The sequence below is a fragment of the Nicotiana sylvestris genome, chromosome 4, assembly GCF_000393655.2.
Source record: "Nicotiana sylvestris chromosome 4, ASM39365v2, whole genome shotgun sequence".
Lineage (NCBI taxonomy): Eukaryota > Viridiplantae > Streptophyta > Magnoliopsida > Solanales > Solanaceae > Nicotiana > Nicotiana sylvestris.
Window position 1 is genome coordinate 6,330,536 of NC_091060.1, and position 13,278 is coordinate 6,343,813.

The 13,278-nt window shown below is 35.6% G+C and overlaps 1 protein-coding gene across 6 annotated transcripts; it reads left to right on the plus strand.

Moving 5' to 3' along the window:
- The first annotated feature begins 377 nt into the window (after positions 1–377).
- On the plus strand, positions 378–6,076 carry LOC104218200 (uncharacterized). 6 transcript variants are annotated; one of them, XM_009768639.2, is made up of 7 exons: positions 378–493; positions 3,458–3,533; positions 3,724–3,760; positions 4,387–4,460; positions 4,552–4,645; positions 4,781–4,863; positions 5,695–6,076. In XM_009768639.2, the coding sequence occupies exons 2-7, from the start codon at positions 3,462–3,464 to the stop codon at positions 5,857–5,859; spliced, it is 525 nt and encodes a 174-aa protein (XP_009766941.2). In that variant the 5' UTR covers positions 378–493; positions 3,458–3,461; the 3' UTR covers positions 5,860–6,076. The 6 variants fall into 6 exon arrangements, with proteins under 6 accessions (XP_009766941.2, XP_009766937.2, XP_070027846.1 ...); XM_009768635.2 differs by having other exon boundaries at positions 379–493; positions 3,452–3,533; XM_070171745.1 differs by lacking the exon at positions 378–493 and adding an exon at positions 1,298–1,437 and having other exon boundaries at positions 3,452–3,533.
- Positions 6,077–13,278: the final 7,202 nt, after the last annotated feature.

The following is a 13,278-nucleotide window of genomic DNA, read 5'->3' on the forward strand; positions in this document are numbered from 1 at the left end:
TATACATGTTTTTTCAAAATAAAGTTGGAAAATATGTTTTGAAAATGTATGTCCAAACACATATTCATTTTCAAACCAAAATTCAACCAAATCAGATTTTTCAAAATAAATTTGGAATCTATGGCCAAATGCTTGCTAAAAGTATAGTAAAAAAAGATTTGAACCTCTTCAACAATAATATAATGAACTTAAGGCTAGTGTCATGAAGTTAGGTATAGAGTGAAGAAGTTAAGGCGGAAAGGCCAATGTCATGAAGTTTTGAGTTTTGAACTTGGCAGTTCAACAATGTAGCTAAACTTTAAATACATTATAAAATGTGGCTAGGTTTTAAATAGAATCATTTAAAAAGTGGCTACCTGATGTCATTTCTACCTATTTATTGTACTCTAAGCCAACGCTCCGAACCCCAAGTGCTCCCCCGTCATCTTTGCCGGAAAATTGAAGAAATTTCATCATCTCCTCTTGTCGGAGCTCTCCCTCATTTTGCTCAAAAGTATAAGTTTTATCTGTTTACAGCTCTATTTTTTGCTCTTTTTTCATAATTTAGTTGTTTCTAATGTTTCATTTGATTGGTTGAAAATCCCCTTTAGGACCTTAAGTTAAAATAAGTGCTACTATTTTTTTTAGATTTTCATTTTTCTAATTGAAAGTCCTCTTTTAGCATTTGATTTCAATGTGTTTCAGATCTTTCAGGAATTTTAATTATTAAACCATTTGGTTGATCTTGAATTTGCTGCAAAATAATCAACTTTGTTACTTCTTTTTTTGGCTTTTAGTTATCATTGGATGTCTTGCTACAATGAAAAGCTTTACACACTTGTCGTAACCGATTAAGAACGAAATATAGAACACAATAGAAACAAATGAAAAATGTTGTACCAACTAGTTGGGATCAAAGTAATTATGTTCAGCACGAAAAGTGTGAGATTTAGACAACCTAAGTTTCTGCTTAAGATGGATTATTTGGTTAATATGAGATTGAGGGATACTTGATTGATTATTAATGATTCATAGGGAGTTTGTTCATGGACTAGTTTACAGTAATTATAATTATTGTATGAAATTCTAAAGGAATGCGGGGACTACAGGAAATAACCTATCTACCTGCATAAGGTAGGAGTAAGGCTATGCACATACTATCCTCCTCAGACCTCTATTTGTGCGATTACCCTTTTTTTTTTGGTGGTTGTTGTTGTTGTTGTTGTCTAAAGGACCGGAGAAGGGGGAGGGGGTGGAGTTCACACTTAAACATCATATGCTTGTGTGGATAACTACTGAAAGGGTGTATTGCACGATGAAGCTTTGCAACTATGCCATTCTTGGAGACGGTGATTGCCGACAAGAAGGTGACAACCACTTAGCAAGGGCGGGATATGGAGGAGGAGGAATGGTTATTGAGCTGGATGGATGACACAAGGGTGCAACAGCTGTAGACATGTAATTTTTGACCCTCCCCGAGATTTTACCCTTTTTAGCGTTTAAATATTTAGTTTAGGTCTAATATCGTTATTTTAACTAGTTTTGACTCTTTTACTTTATTTTTATCACAAAATTAAAAAATACAAAAATAGTTTCATTTTTCTCTATTTAATTAAGGTATTAGGTATTCTTAGAAAAATATTATTTTTAACCCATTCTTATATTTAGTATAATCCTTGAAAATATCCAAAAATAGTTTCATGTCATAATATAGTTGTTTTAGTTAATTAGGATTAATTTTACAATTTTATGGTATTATTTTAGGAAAAAAAATAATATTTTTAGCCAAAATTACAAGAATTATAGAATTAAAAGCTAAATTTATAACCCAATTCAACAAGCCCAATCTTCTTGGCCCAATTGACCCACTAACCCAACCCATAACCATTTAATCCTGACCCTCTATTTAAATTTAATCCTATGGCCAATATTAATTCCCCCAAAACCAAATAAAAGCCACATATTCCATGAACCCCAGGGAGAACCAGTGGCCGACCCCAAGAAGATAACCGACCGCCCCCTTAATCCTCCATCTTTATCACCAAAAAAAAAGAAAACGCACACTCAGCAGAAACAGAGGGACGTGAATAGAAGAAAAGGAGAGGGAACGAGAGTGATAGAGGGGAGGAAGTCATACACGAACAGAACGGATTGGGGGAAGTTGAAATTAAGAAAAACTATGGCTGCTAGTTAAGGGATATAGGGGTTAGAGAAAGATACAATATATTTATTTGGGTCGAAGCAAAATAAATGGAAGATAAGAACACCAATTGCTGCTGCTGTAGTTGAAAATTCATACACTCTTTGAGGTCCGTTTCTTACTCTAATCTTTCCCTTCAATCCTGTATTTTGAGTTTCTGACGAAATGAAATCTTTGATCCGTGTGGTTTGAGATTCTCCGAATTCATGTTGCTTTCATGCCCTTTCCTGATTAGCTTTTGAGATCATTGTTCGTTCATTAGCATACTACTTTATTAATTAAGTTGATTATGAGAAAGATAATTCATTGATGGTTTCTAATTAGTGTAATTGGGTTGTAGATGGCTGGGCTTAAAGAGAACGAGAATTTGGACCTAAAATATTTTATTGCTTTAATTTATTGCTTTATTACTTGTTTATATCGCTAGTAGCATGATTAGGCCGTAACACTTGGGTAGGCAAGCCTTAGGATTTTGTTAGTTTTGAGGCGAGAGCTCGTTCCCTTAGTTGAATTTATCCGGGGAATGCCCCGAAGAGTTTGTATATATTTTATTCCGGGAAATGCCCCGTAGTATTCTGTAATTGGAGGCCGATAGCGAACTCGTAGTACTTTTGTTCTTATTTTATTATTCTTTTTGCTATCTTCTTTTATTAGGCGGGAACGATCTTGAGCCTCTTTTGATTGTTTATTTTCTTTTTGTGTGTTTTTTTAACTCAATTTGAATATTTTAAAAGACAACTAGAATCCACACAACCGTACTAGTTACGGAACTTGGAGATGCCTAACACCTTATCCCGAGTCAAATGAACCCCTTACCCGAATCTCTGGTGCAGACTTAGTTTGGAGTCCAAAGTGTTTTAAAAGGAAAATCATTTTTAAAAATGGTGACCTGACACACCGAAACCAATGTCAGGTGGCGACTCTGAGTTATTTACTTTTGAACACAATTCTTTGTCACTTTTTAATTAAAAACCCTTTTGAGCTTTACAAATCTTTTTATTTATTTTAAGAAGGTTAGTGAGTTTGTAAAAAAGGGGTGTGACAGCAGTGGAGTTTAAGGTTATGGCAAGGGCGGGGGAAGAAAAGGGGAATGATCATAATCTAAGGGATACTAGTTGCTTTTTCTGTTCTCTGTTTCTGCTAGATCTAAGTTGCTTTTACTAATATTAATTGCTTTATTACTGGGAAAATACAACTGTAAGTTAGAAGCTTATATTTAGTGCGCATCCTGTTTGCATTGTTGCTGCAGTCTGATCTCTTCCTCTTCCATAGTTGCAGTCACATGTTCACGAATACCCAAAGGCAAGAAGAACGCACTGGAAAATATGGAACTCCGAGGGTTGAATACCTTCAGGTAAGTCCTCCTTACTCGATATATTTGATCGCCTGGCGACATTAGGTAAGAAAGAAAACTGGAGCTGCTCAACTGCAGAACTTCATATGCTGATATTAAGAAAACATAACTTGTACATGAAATTCCTGTATAAGCAGAAAACTTGTTCGCTCGCATATTTCACTAATCAATTCTTTCATTCTTGATTCAGGAATTGGTAACTCAATTTCAGAATGCATCTTCTGAAGGTATGCTTAGAGTTTTATTCAACTGCTTCATTCTGTGTCTACAACGTTGGATTGCTGTAATGAGACAAAATGTTTTATCAGAATATCATATTGACCTTTTTGTTGAGTCAATTGCAATTCTTTGATCAGGGAGTTCGTAGGTGTTTTCTAGATTACAATAATGTTAATATAAAAATAAAAACATGATAAACAAGCATTAATACTTTCAAGTCATAAGAAAGCTGTGTTCGTATTTGTGATTCCGGGGTGACTTATTGTGAGTTTAGTTTTTCATGCGAGATGTTGAGTGAAAGAGCAACTGTTTACACTGACCAGAAGATAGCTGTTAGCTGTGACAACACGACTAAATCTGTCTCTGAAAAAAGAAAAAGAAAAAAAATCGAAGGGATAGCTGCCTAATTACTTAGATGTCTGTCCTCTCATTAGCATCAGGCTAACACTCCGAGCACAATCAATAATGCCAACTGATAGAGCCTGTTAGTCTGATATTTTGGTTGCTATTAAATGGGAAGTTAATTTCATGTTTGCCAAGATTAAGCCAATATAGAAGCAAGTAACTATAATGTGCTTTTGTTTTCACTTCTTGTTTCAGCTCTATATGATTTGATACATTCTTGTTACTACAGAGACGAAAGAGAAGATTGCTGCTAATTTGGCAAACTTTGCATATGATCCTTACAACTATACCTTTTTGCGCCAGGTTAAGAATCTTCTGTTGACTAGTTTAAGCTTGTTATTCAATCATCTTTTCCGATTCTGCTTGCCTTAACATGTCTTGTAATATTAAACAGCTTAATGTTATAGAACTTTTTCTCGACTGTTTAACTGAGCCTAGTGAGAGGCTTGTGGAGTTTGGGATTGGAGGAATCTGCAATGCTTGTGCTGGTAAGACTAAAGTTTTTGGAATTTATGTTGATTCCATGATTTGGAACTTTTTTTTTTGGTGGTATGCTCATAATCGCAGTAGACTTACTGTAATCTGCTCCAGAAAATTAACTCATATGCATTTGCGACTTGCAGATCCAGCAAATGCTGCTCTTGTTACTCAAAATGATGGTATTCCTCTCGTCATCCAGTGTTTATCAAGTCCTGTTAGGAACACGGTAAGGACATAAAAACAGTTTGTGGTTTTCTTGGTTATTGAGGGCTTGCTGTTCACTCGTTAAAATTTGCACATAAACATAGTGAGAAGCACTCCAAACTAATAATTGTAATTTGAACTGTCCAGTACCATTGATCTGTCAGTCTTGTCGATTACTCTGATAAGAATTTACCTGGCATCAGTGTTATCACCTCTTATTGAATGTAATCATTTTAACAGTTGGTGTCGTATGAATTTCTGCTACTTTGGGCGTCATCAAGAATAAAATGATGTTTGCCTTCAAGAATAAAATGATGTTTGCCTTTATTGAAAAAACTCTTAAATTTAGTAGTAGTATTTTTGTTCCTGTCTCAAAGATTGTTTTTACTTTACCACTTCCTTTCACGAGTGAACCCCGCACGAGCCTACCTTGGTTGAACCAAAAAAGGGATACAGGGATACCTACCTTTACCATATAGGGAATGAACTGAGTTAGAGGCATATGGTTTCGTTTCGATCTCTTCGGCTAAACCTAAAGGAGACTTCAATCATTCTGGCTTTCTGAAGGAGGAACATGTCACTCGGAATTTCAGAAAGTGAATCCTCTTTTTCAGATCCTGAACAGCCTCATACTTAGGTGGTCAGTTTTACTTCTCAAAGTCTATGTCAGTCTCTCATCGACATCCTCTTCTGAGCAATTACAGTATGCGAATTGTTACACGGTGTACTATCTAAACAATAAAAAATGGTTATTGTATGCATATGCACATAAAGAGCAACAGTAACACATGTATATGGGTGTATGTGCATGCATTTCACCAACGGTTTTAACAAATGAACTTCAAACTGGCAGGTAAATTATGCTCTAGGAGCTCTGTATTATCTTTGCAATGCATCAAACAAGGAAGAGATCTTAAAGCCAGAAGTAATTGATGCCATCAAAAGTTATGCAGCTGCTGGTGGAGTTAGTACAAGCTTCAGCAATTTGGCTCAGTCTTTCTTAGATAAACATGTCTAGTACTTGTATCCGGTGGAATACTCGAGTGTTTTGCGCGAGCTGGCCCGCACACCATCCGGGAAAGAAGAAGGAAGTCCTATGTATATCATCAAATTCCAAAACCACCTTTGTTTGTTCCTTGACTCTTTTGTGGCTTCCTATCTTACAATATAACAATTTACTAAGTATATATGAAAAAACTTATGGATAGTAAGTTGACGTAATTCTAGAAAACCAACACAGTGACTCCTGCACTGCATATGATAAATTTGCGAAAATTGTTGCTACTATAAAATTCATGTATCGTATGTATTATTGTGAATAATTCATGTATACCGGTGTCACGACCCATTTCCATAATAGGTCATGATGGCGCCCTACACCATTGCCGGGCAAGCCAACGCGGAAAATACCAAATGAGTTCTCATTTTACTTTTACCAAACAATTTCTATAATTCCTTAAGTTAAGATTAGAACGAGTAATAACTAGTAAAGTACCAAAAATAATTATACAATTCCCAAAAGAATAGTCTATTAATGTGTGTGTCAAGATCCGGTATCACAAGTTGTGGGCAACTAGTAGAATATACAAAAGAATCAATCTATCCTACTGTCCGAAATAGAATAGACAACAAAAATAAATAAGAGAGACTTCATCAAGCTGCTGAACGGAACAGGAAAGGAAGCAGCTCACCGTAGAAGTCTCGAAATCTGCTCAGGGATGCGCACCATATTGATAGCCAGAGGTACCTGCCTCAGTCACTTTATCTTTGTACGAAAACTCTTCGAGTTTCCGCACAAAGAGGGGCAGCTGTGAGCACGTGATTTTTGCCTTACGAAAAATTACTCCAAAATAAATCAAAATAAATTTCTTGTACTGTGTAATTTTTGAATTTGGCGTGGTGTTAAATGTTTGTGTTATGTCCGTAAATGTTTATTTTTGTCAAAATAAATCAAAAAATAAAGTAAAATACATATTGCATGCATATAGGATGCATTTAAGAGATAATTTAAATAAAATCGCAAAAAATACGCATTGGTTCTATTTTAAATGTTTCACTATGTAATTGATGTTTTTGCCTATGTGTTAAATAATTGTTATAGAGTAATTAATATATTTTTGTGAAGTTAAAATGGTTTTATAATTTTTAAATTAGAAAATGAATTAATTAAAAAATAAAATAAAGAAAACATACTAGTAAAAGATTGGACCTGGATTAAAATCCAGGCCCAAATCAATTAATCCCCTTCACAGCCCAATCCCAACAGCCCCATGTCCGGTCCAATTCAAACAAATCAAAACGACGACGTTTCATCACCCTTCATCAAGGGCCGTCGGATTCAATTCATCCAACGGTTGAGATACACTACCCTTACCCGTAACCCGTAACCCGACCCTTTAACCCGATCCAGCCTGACCCCAACCTTTAACCAAACGACGACGTTTGGTTAAGTGAATTGATCTCAACCGTAAATCTTAATTGATCCAACGGATGAGATCAATCCACCCCACTCGTATATAAATCCAATCCACACCCCAGCCCCCCAGACCAAACACCCCACCCTTCGGCCCTGTTCATCGTCTCCTTCAAGAGACCAAATGAACTTCACCTTCCACCACCGTGCACCGCCTACCGGAAATCGCCTCACGGCGGTTCCGGTAGTCCAAACCACCCCACCTTAACACCCTCGACTCCTCTCAACCTCCCCATTCCAAATCCATAACACATATACCTCGAATCAGGCCCCAATGTCTCGAATCTTCGATCGAAGTTTGGCCTGAAGAACCAACTGTCTCTGATGACTTCCAAAATAACACCAGAGCTTCCCCTGTCCATCCTCATCACGGATCTGTTAGTAGCATGGTTCGAATCTTCATAGAACTGCTCGAATCTTAACTTGAAGATTCGAGTGAAACCTAACCCTACTCAGATTCCTTCCAAATTAACACCAAATGACCCCTAGACCTCGCTCGTGCCTAGAATACCGTTGGTTTGCTTCGAATCTGCCTAGAAGTGTTCGGATTTAAGATCCAAAATCTGGAACCCTAAGAATTTTCCAATCTTGGAATTTTTCCGATTCGAGTGAAGGATTGAGGTCTAAGAGACTTTAATCGAGGTATTCTCAACTGAGAATACTTCGAATAAAGTCTGTTCAACCTCAAAAATGTCCGAATCCAAGTTGAGTCTGTGTCTGAATAAATTTGAAGATTCAGAGGTATTTTCTATTTCTTTTGTGTATTCTACGTGTATTGTTGTCTGTTTTAATAGTTTTTTTTTAATTTTTCATATTTGTTTTGATCAATTCTGTCATTTCTGTCTCCTACCCCATCTACTTGATCCGAATGAGAATTGTTTCTATTGGTTGTGATTGTTTACAATGTGTGTAATCGACTCGATTAAGTTCGTCGATTAATTATATTACGAATTCTCATAATACTGATTGAAATTATCTGTTATTATGTACTGTTTGTTGACGAATACTGTAGATAATCATTTTAGCTAATACTCGTTAGTTAAATCATCCTGGTTTATATGAATCTGTCAAAATAAAGGTTGTATATATGTTACTGTCTGAACATTAAAGTTTCAGGACATTGTCAGTATTGACAATGATCCTGTGTGTGTTTGATTCTAGTTCAGTATTAAGTCCAGTCTGAATTGTTTTGATAATTGCAGTAATATGTTGTTAATTCTGAATTCAGTATAATATTGCTGTAATGTCCAGTTTGAATTCAAGTTTGCAAAAGTTGGTCAAATGCAATTGTGTTAGGAAGTTAATAGGATTGGTTATAGCTGTAAATCAGAAAGATAACTAAGTTTGTACAGATTTTAGAATCTGTTTTGCTGTAGGTTCTGATTTTGTTTTCAGTAATAACATTAGGATTTCAGGGGCATTTCTGGGAATGAGCAGTAAAAAACAGGGTGTTAGTACTAGTATATTATAATGTAATGTTAGTGGCTATTAGTTAATGATACTAATGGGGAACAAGGAATAATGGGCTGCTGAAAATCAGGGAAAAGGTTTTACATAATGGGATTTTCTGTTTTTAAAAAGAAGAAGGGGGTCCAGGCAGCACTTAAAAAGAAAGGGGCAGACCTGTATAAATACAGGAAGCTGGACAGATTTTTAAGGAGAGATTTTTAGGACTAAGATTTTGAAGAAAGGAAAAGAACTCAGATTTTTTTAAAAAAAAGAAAGATAGGAGAGTTTTGAGCAGTTTTCAGAGGGAGGGAAATCAGTTTTCAGAAGAAGATAGTTTGAGAGATTTTAGAAGAGGAAGAAAAGAAAAGGAACAAAAAGAACAGTCATACACACACACAGATATACATCAGCAGAAACAGAAAAATCAAAAAAAAAAAAATGGGAATTTGAAACTGAAAAGAAATTGAAATCTGAAATATTGTTTCTTTTGTTGAATCTGTTCAACCTTACTTGGTTCCATTGATTCAGTTAACATCTGAAGTGTCTTTTTAAAAATAACTATACTGTGCATCTGTTTTCTTCGGATCTTATTATTGTTTAAATCTGTGGGAATACTGGTATTTGGCTGAATTTGTTACTGCTGCCACTGCTTAAATTTACTCCTTCCACCTTCATTTTCAGGTACATGTCTTTTAAATTTTAAGATTGGAAAGAGATTCAACATGACTCATCAATGAAGTTTGAATTGAAATGTTATTTTCCAATTGTCCAAGTTCATTAGTTCTAATTTCATTTTTATGTTAGTTAACTAAATAGTAAATTCAATTTGATAGCTATGAGTTAAATTGTCTTATTTTGAAATTCATATAAAGTTTTGTAATAATGTTAGCTATTCCGAAATCTCATTGGTATAGATATATGTGAATTGTCAAAACAGGGAGTGAGGCATAAAAATGGGCCATTGATTACATCCCATAATACCATTAGTTGAATGTAATGATTAAGAAGTTACATTAGTAGAATATCTTGTAACAAATATGATTTTTTTTGTTTAGGTTGGTATAAGTTATTATATGGTATGATGACAGGTATAATCATATGAGTAAAGTAAGTTGGTATAGCTCATCATGATGTTAAAACGTTATGAATATTTACGCCAAACAGTTAGGTTATATGTAAGGTAACTTTGTTGAATTAACTTGCATAATAACGCCTTTTCTATAAATTTGATGCTTATCTACTTTCATAAAACAAAGTGACCAAATAATTAGGTCTATTAAGATTAAAACAAGCATGTGAGAATAAGTTGATTTGTATATACATAAATGGCAACTTCTTAAATCAATGGTAATTAAAAATAGAATTTGCATTAAATAATCATGAAAATTCCCGGAAAATATTTCCTTCCTTTATGAATTATTTATTTTCGGTTTCATATGCAATTTATTCTTTGGCATATTTATATATGTCACATTTGTTTTAAAGTTAGTACTAATCATATTTTTATTCTGTCTTTTGAATTTGAATAATTGGAATGAATATGATTTATATTCGGAAATTATAATAAATGGTCGATATTTAATAAATTGTGGATTATTTTCCAAAAATTTAAAGAACATCTTAAAACGAGGTTTCTCGTGCTATAACAAACATTTTTTTTAAATTCCATAATATCATTACAAATATGTTGCGCAATTAGGGATACGTTCGCGTACCCCGATTATACTTTAAAAACAAAATTTCGAATTATGCGTACGCGCAATTTCGAATGATTATTTAATAAAAAGGATTTTTCTAAAAGCATTAAATCAATTTCATAAAAATTCAATATGTACGGTTCATTATTTAAGAAAAATAATCATTCTTGATTCAGCGCATTTTCGAAAAAAAAAAATGTGCTTAATAAATATATTGTCAAAAGTAATTGTGTACACGTGCGCGTGACACAATTCCGCATTTTTTTAATTTACAACACGAATATACGTACGCGTAATTCGATTCAAAGAAGGTCCTTAATCACGATAAGTATAAGCGGCAATAAAATCAGATAACATCAATATATTTAATAAAATCAAGATGATTAAGCCAATAATAAAAACAGTTAAGCGACCGTGCTAGAACCACGGAATTCGGAAATGCCTAACACCTTCTTCCGGATTAACAGAATTCCTTACTCAGGATTTCTGGTTCGCAGAAAAATAAACAGAGTCATATTCTCCTCGATTCAGGGATTATAATTGGTGACTTGGGACGCCTCAAAATTCCCAGGTGGCGACTCTGAAACAAATAAACAAATCCCGTTTCGACTGTCCTTTAATTGGAGAAAACTCCCCACGCGCCCCGCGGGCGCGGGAAAAAGGAGGTGCGACAGCTCTGGCGACTCTGCTGGGGAACGAACCCAGAATCTCTGGTTCAGGGTTTAAAGAATTCGAGCTTAAAATATTTGTTTTTATTGGCTTTACTTACTATATAATTTTCAACTGTTTATATGCTAATATGCTAAATGTTTTTTTTACCGCTTTAATATTATTTGAATTGTGCATATATACAACTGCTACGAAACCCCCTTCTTTCTGAGTCTTCTGAATTTATGGTGTACACGTGCGCGTGACCCACCTTTCTGTTAAAGTCATACCAAATAAGACGGAGTTGGGACAAGTAACTAGGCCGGGCAGACTTTCGTGCTCCCGGTACGTTGCCCCCGCTTCGGCTCAAACTGTCCGTTTGGGTAAGCCAGGTTTAGAACAATCAACCTAAGGTTTTACACTTAGAATAACTCAGCCATGTACCGGATCCCTAGTAGGAACGAATATTTGCATCATATGCATTTGCCCTTGGAGACTCAACACAGGGGTTGGGTCTGTCTAGGACAGGTGAACCCAAAATTAAAAGACCATCATGATGCATCCTACTTGCTACTTGTGCATTCATTTGCCTCGAACATGCTTGTTGACCAGCTTAAATAAAATCATGGTAAGAAGCAAGGAATAAAATGGGTTGCTTTAAAATTTTCGAAAAGATATAGTTTTAATTTTTTTTTTTTAAAAATCAAAGAGAAAAAAAAAAAAAAATTTCGAAAATGATTTTTAGTATAAATTTTGACTTTATTAAAATTAAATTTCAGATACAAAATGAGCACCACACAAAGCCCCTCATCCACAAGTACGGAGGAATTTCTATGTCAGCTTCAAATGTGGTGGTATGATTTGGGCGAAGACGGTCAAAAATGGGTCGTCAAGCATTTGGGAAATCTCACGGACATTATGAAAGTTGAGCCTCGGGATGATCTGATTACGGCATTAGTAACTTTCTGGGACCCTGTTCACAATGTTTTCCGTTTCTCTGACTTCGAGCTTACTCCTACATTAGAGGAGGTAGCTGGCTATGTTGGTTTTGACGGAAGTTTAAGAAATCAAAGCTTGATATTCACAAAGGCTCCTTCAATACATCGATTCTTCGGTCTTCTGAACATCAGCAGTCAAATCAGGAAAAGCAATGTCATCAATGGATGTTGTTCCTTCAACTTTTTGTATTCCAGATTTGGAAAGTCAGATGGGTTCGAAATTCATGAGAAAGGCCTTACTAATAAGCAAAACAAAGACACTTGGCAGATACACCGACGATTTGCTTTCATGGTGGCTTTTCTAGGAGTCATGGTCTTCCCAAATAAAGAGCGAACAATTGATATTCGCACCGCAAAAATTGTGCAAATCCTCACCACTAAAGAAAATCACACCCTTGTCCCCATCATTCTGTCAGATATTTATCGGGCTTTGACTTTATGCAAATCAGGGGCGAAGGTTTTCGAAGGATGCAAAATTTTGTTGCAAATGTGGGTGATTGAACATCTCCAACAACAACCCAAGATCATACAGTATGGGTCGAACAGAGCTAATTGCATCGAGAGCTATGAGGAAAGAACAAAAAATTACCAAGCTCCAGAAGGGATAGAAGCATGGGTATCTCATCTAAAGGCTTTAACGGCAAATCAAATTGAATGGACTCTGGGATGGCTCCCGATGAGAAGAAGTAATACATATGTCAACCTCAAATAGTTATCTACTACTATTGGGATTGAGAAGCATTCAGCCATATGCACCACTAAGAGTCCTAAGGCAACTAGGGAGATATCAAATAGTTCCTGATGAGGAAGATTTGAGTATGCAAGTAATCGAATTACACCCAGAAGCCACTATTCCCGAAGCTCTACTTCAGCAGATGTGGAATGGGTGCCGATACTTGAAAAGTGATACTCAAGTCCTAGACGCTACCAAGGGTGAGATAAATCCTGGATATGCAAGGTGGTTCGAAAAGCGGTCCCGCGTGGATGATGCACCGGAACCTGAGCTAAAAAGGCCAACAAAAAGACCCCATGTTCAAAATTTCAATGATAAAATCCAAGAGCGGTTAATCTGGGGAGAAAAAGAAAAAGGGTACAAAGCCACTATCCATGCCCTAAAAGAAAATCTAAGAAGCCTCAGTTTGGAGAAAGATTTGCAAGAACAAGAAGCCAAA